The sequence below is a fragment of the Pseudophryne corroboree genome, chromosome 1 (assembly GCF_028390025.1).
Source record: "Pseudophryne corroboree isolate aPseCor3 chromosome 1, aPseCor3.hap2, whole genome shotgun sequence".
NCBI lineage: Eukaryota > Metazoa > Chordata > Amphibia > Anura > Myobatrachidae > Pseudophryne > Pseudophryne corroboree.
In genome coordinates, this window is record NC_086444.1 from 1,152,891,770 (window position 1) to 1,152,897,769 (window position 6,000).

Here is a 6,000-nt window from a genome sequence, read left to right on the forward strand (position 1 = left end):
AAATGTTTTTTTGCTCCATGTTCAGTGTGCCAAGTTCATGCAAAATGAGAGTGCCCTTCCATCTACAAGTTATTTGCCAGCGACCCCCAGTGTGGTGCCATCCTCCTCCTACATACCAGCGTCTGAGACTCCACAAGGTAAGATCATGTCCTTCATAGTGATACCAGTACAGCAATATAACCATGTGGGTTGTGTGCTTTAGTAGCCCAGGTTAGAAGTTGTTCCAAATAGGATCCAGGGTAAAACTCACAAGCTGCTTGGGTAATGTATAAAGGCCTGTAAAGTGACGTGAATGTGTAAGTCACATTTTAAGCAAATAATGTTAATACTTCTTGCCTTGTCTGGAGTTACTGTCTGTATCATCATTATATTGTTGAGTTTGACATAAATGCTCAATTGATAGTCCCCCTTGAAACAGTAATGGTAATTTTATCCAGTAATAGGGAAATGCTGAATTCAGCTGGTACCTTGCATTCTGATATGACCTTATTAGAGGTTGAATGCTTCTATGCCGTTCTGTTACTTGTAGATTTTATGTACATCCTGTGCCCTCATTATTTTTTTTCTTTCTTTGCTCTGTTTAGCAGGGTCAGTTCGGGAAGCTTTACAAACGGTGAGACAAGCAGAGGAGCCCACTACGCCCAACAACTCTCTCCCTACCCAGTTTAAACAACGGACGCCAATGTATCATAGTAATACCAATGCTCCGCCCACCACTCCAACTCCTCCAGCTATCCCAGCCTCTCCGCTGACCCCAACAACACAAGCTCCTCAGATCACCCCTCAAACGCAGCCTTCGAACAAGAAACAGTTTAAGCTTACAGTAAGTTAATACATTTCAGTTACAGTAGAACTGTTTCCAGTGTCCAAAATGCTAGCAGTATAAGCCAAGGTGAACAAGAAATAAAATGAGCATGATTATACAGAACATCGATGGAGGAAGGAGTCCATACTTAAATATAGTGCTGCATAGTTTAGGAACGGAATTTTAGCAAGGACTAGACCATGACCTACAGGCACAAATTGTGTGGGGAACGGACGTACTCTCATAAGACAGGCATGTAGGTGAAACGGCAGCAGCTAATGGTCACCCGCAGAAACAAGCACCCAAAAAAAAAGTCTGAAAAGACTTTGGTAAGGATGGCCCCTTATAAATGAGCCGTTCACACTAGATTTGGGTGTCTTTGTGCTCTTTGTTGTATGATGATGATGATGTCAGGTATCCGTTTATTACGGCTCTATTGCTGGGAAGGGAATCTGGGCATTTCCAGTGACTTCCAACCAAACTTCTAACTGCATTGAGAATTTGAATGTAGAGTTTATCTAATTCTTTCAGTGGAGACCAGAGAAAGAAGGACTAGGGCCCATAGATTGGAACCTTTAGTAATGTCACTGATACGTCTGTCTACTCTGTCCCCTATCACAGTCTCTGTTCAGAATCTGTTCAATAAATCCATCGAACTTAATGGGAACAAAGTCCCACGTTTTAGTACACTTTGTAGGAGTTCTGTTTGACAAGGAAGGAAATTGTGGTGTCTGAAAACCTTTCCTTCACAACAGATCACTTGTACACCTTCCTATTGGTCTCTCGTCTCTGGACAGCGGCCTGTTAGTTGTAACCAATGTATTGTAAAGCAGGGAATTAAAGTCCTTTGAGGCACACAGACTTGAGGGCAGTCAGGGGCCCCACTTACATCGCTTTTAGGAAGGGAAGCCACGTATATATTCAAAGGTTATAACTTTGGAAAATTATTTTTTTTGCAAGGTAGCCAGTAAGGGGGTGCATTGACCGAATTCTAGGGTTCTCTATAATCCTCATGCCTCTTCTGAACCAAAGTATGGCACACACTGACCTGGAGTGACATCCGGATTAGTCCAAAGAGTTGTAACTAAGGAAAGGTTGGGAACTAGTCCCAAAAATTATCTACATTGATCGGAAATATGCTATATGAAAGCCGGGAAGGTGTGCACACGCACCATAGAAGGCCGGCGTTCTAGTCTACTGGTGTCGCCAAAGACACTATTTTACAGGAGGCGGCGTCGAGGCGTTTCCATGTTAGGGCATGATAATCTGCAGTCCAGGCTGCAGGCTTTGTTAGGCGAAAGCCTCTTCCATTGTTGTAGGTAGACTGAAGATGTAGTTGCACCGGAGTGTATCTTGGTACTTTGACTTGGAGTATCTGGAAGAGCCAAGGCAACAGATTCATTCTTAGTACAACTATCCTAACAAGCAACTATTTAATTTACTTCTGCCACCTCAGCAGATCCAATTTTGTTGACTTAATGATTCTGGAGAATGTTTCTACATGCAGATAATTGTAACAAGCATTTATATTAACCGGCAAGTATTTAAATATATTTATTTGCAAAGGACTCGGTGGTCCACGAGGTAGATGGTTGGAAGTGGAAAGTATGTGGACTCTGTTTTAGAGTAGTTAATATTATAACCTGAGTTGTCCTCATAAACGGCAAAAATTTGGGCTAGGTTTGGATTAGACTTCCTTCCACTGCAACGGATACCTGGGGACAATCCAGTGACAAAGGGTCACCTGTGTCTGCTGCCAATAATAGTGGTCATATGCTGTGTACGGAGACTCTGGCTGACTGTGGTGCGTAGCAGTGTGTGGTGGTAGACCATGGCTCACTGGGCAGCTATACAGTTCCTCAAGGGTAAGGCTGATTACACACTGCTGACACATTGGTGGACTCACCATTGTTCTAACAGTGGCTGCTTACCAATTGACAGATCAGTGTCTCAGGACACCCAGCTGGGACATGCACACCTGCAGCAAGTGTACGGGCGTTCAGCGGACCACCCATATACAGCCAGATATGCCGATGTATCGGCCATCGGCTGTGCTGCACAGTCGCTGTGATGTCATTCGGACAAACTGGGTGTTCCTACCAACAAGCTCCCAATATATTGGAAAAAGATTTGGAGGTACTCATTGATAATAGGCTTAATAACCGTATACAATGTCAAAGCACAGTAAAGAAGGTAAGTAAGATGCTAGCGTGCATAAAACGGGGAATTGGGACGAGGATGTTATCCTGCCGCTGTACAAATCATTGGTACGTCCGCACCTGGAATATTGTGTTCAGTTTTGGGCACCACGATATAAAAGATATCGGTGAACTCGAAAGGGTTCAAAGGCGAGCTACTAAATTGATTAAAGGGCTAGAGGGACTGGAGTACGAGGAATGGCTTACTAAGTTGAATATGTATACACTGGAAAAGAGGCGTCTAAGAGGAGACATTATTAATATCTTCAAGTATGTAAAGGGGCATTACAAAGAGTTATCAGAGGAATTATATATTAAAAGAACTGTTTGGGACACGTGGGCACTTGCTGAGGCTGGAGGAGAGAAAAATCCGTACGCAGCGGAGGAAAGGGTTCTTTACTGTTAAAGCAATAAGGATTTGGAATTACCTGCCAGGGAAGGTGGTAAAGGATTGGATGAATTTCTGATTGAAAAGGATATCCAAGGTTATAACGTTTAAAATACTGACGTTGATAATCCGGGTGTAACATGATTTATAGTTAACTAGTCATAAAACATTACTTCAGCAGGTACATTATAATCAACTAAACCTAATACAGAATACAGGTTGAACACGATGGGCATTTTGCCTCTATTCAACCTCAATTCCAATGTTACTATATATCGTCCGTTTGCTTTAACATCTGCTATATTGCCCAGTATGTACCCAACTTTAGAAATCTGGGCTTTGTTCCTTAGGGATAGTGGGATTTCATAGGAAACACTTGAGTATTTTGGTATTTCTGAAATAAGTACTTTTTGGGTTTGTTTTTCTTCCCAATTTTATTGCTTGGGATTGTAAAACTTGTATGTCGCCTTACCTCTGTCTGCCAATGCCCTGTCTTGTTTTCTTACTATGATTTCAGTATAAAGTGCATCAGAATACTCCGGTCAGTAATAAAAATAAATAATAAAATTGTGCAATCAATGGACAATCTGTGTTATAGATTACTACAGATGTTCCCAAACGCAGTTCTCAAGGCATTCTAACGGTCCAGGTTTTAAGGATAACTGTGCTTATGCACAGGTTTAATCAGTCAATTTGATTTATCAATCTGTGCTCAGATATGGATATACTTAAAACATGCACTATTAGGGTGCCTTGTGGAATGACTTTGGGAACCTCTGTTACTATGTAATACTTATTAGGTTTATTACTGCTTTAAATAAATTTCTTTCTTTTGGGGTGTTCTTGCTTATCCATTTGCTTATATACAGTTAGTGTTACTGGATGAACATATGACATTTGTCGATGCAAGTAATGAAATAAATTATAATCCATATTTACAGGAGGAACAGGTGTTTGCTGCAAAAGAAATGTTTAAGACTGCAAACAAGGTTACGAAGCCAGAGAAGGCGCTAATACTGGGTTTTATGGGTGGTATAAGAGGTAGGTTACAGTGCTGGAAAAATGTTGGGTTTTATGGGTGGTATAAGGTAGGTTACAGTGCTGGAAAAATGTTGGGTTTTATGGGTGGTATAAGGTAGGTTACATTGCTGTAAATGTTGGGTTTTATGGGTGGTATAAGGTAGGTTACATTGCTGTATATGTTGGGTTTTATGGGTGGTATAAGGTAGGTTACAGTGCTGGAAATGTTGGGTTTTATGGGTGGTATAAGGTAGGTTACAGTGCTGGAAATGTTTGGTTTTATGGGTGGTATAAGGTAGGTTACAGTGCTGGAAATGTTGGGTTTTATGGGTGGTATAAGGTAGGTTACAGTGCTGGAAATGTTGGGTTTTATGGGTGGTATAAGGTAGGTTACAGTGCTGGAAATGTTGGGTTTTATGGGTGGTATAAGGTAGGTTACAGTGCTGGAAATGTTGGGTTTTATGGGTGGTATAAGGTAGGTTACAGTGCTGGAAATGTTGGGTTTTTTGGGTGGTTATAAGGTAGGTTACAGTGCTGGAAATGTTGGGTTTTTTGGGTGGTTATAAGAGGTAGGTCACAGTGCTGGAAATGTTGGGTTTTTTGGGTGGTTATAAGAGGTAGGTCACAGTGCTGGAAATGTTGGGTTTTTTGGGTGGTTATAAGAGGTAGGTCACAGTGCTGGAAATGTTGGGTTTTATGTACTGTGTAAGAGGTAGGTTACAGTGTTGGAATTGTGTTCTCTTGGAAACAAGAGAACTATTGCACATTTTTCTTTTCCTGTCCTGATGAATGAAATCACTATGGTGGGACATACATCACTGGCCTGATTCAGACGCCCAGTCCCTATCGCAACGCGCTCATTTCTTTGTGTCTTATTGTGCAATATAGAAACGCTATCTCGGCAAAGTGTGTTTGATGTCATTAATGTAATGTCATTTTCTATTATCTTTGCAGAAAACCCTTGCCCAGAACAGGGTGACATTATCCAGATTAAACTTCGCGAGGACACAGAAGTAATACAGAAGGGAGATGGTACAGGCAGCACCACAATGATTGTCGATACAGTTTTTGAAATGAACTATACCACTGGCAAATGGACCAAGCTAAAAAAATACAAGCCTTTAACCAATGTCTCATAGGGGGATTCCAGGCAGTAAACTGCGGACCAAAGCCAGACTTGCAAGTTGGGTTCAACACAAAACGGTCGCCGTCCAGCTGAGTCTTCCCTCTGCCGCGGCTGGAATCCGGAGGGAAGGGGGGGGGGGGGGGGGGGGGGTCTGTTTTCAATGGTTATATCACCTGAATAAAACGCACTTGACCTATTCCTACAAACTCAACCGTGTCTGATAATGGAAAGCTGGCCAGTTTTATAGCGTCAAAACCAATTTTAAAATGTGTTCTACAATCCGGATGCAGATTCTCCCACTTGAAACAGTATATAGTTTTTTCTTTTGTACTTTACAGTGAACTTATACCTCCTGTCTATCCAGACTCTAGCAATCAAAATGGTTGCATAAATATTCAGCATTATGGGGTTTTCTATTTTTAATTTGGAGCAATTCAATGACATTCAAGAGGTGCAATGAAAG

General features: G+C 41.6%; 1 protein-coding gene across 2 annotated transcripts in view; it reads left to right on the forward strand.

The window, feature by feature from the left end:
* NELFA (negative elongation factor complex member A) overlaps positions 1-5,675 on the forward strand; it is a 56,510-nt gene extending 50,835 nt beyond the window's left edge. Inside the window, exons 8-11 of one of the 2 annotated variants that reach the window (XM_063924779.1) lie at positions 26-137; positions 588-823; positions 4,333-4,432; positions 5,366-5,675. In XM_063924779.1, coding sequence (XP_063780849.1) covers positions 26-137; positions 588-823; positions 4,333-4,432; positions 5,366-5,550 — 633 coding nt within the window. In that variant the 3' untranslated portion in view covers positions 5,551-5,675. Of the gene's footprint in view, positions 1-25; positions 138-584; positions 824-4,332; positions 4,433-5,365 lie in introns of both variants that reach the window. The other variant, XM_063924777.1, reaches the window with a different exon arrangement.
* Positions 5,676-6,000: the final 325 nt, after the last annotated feature.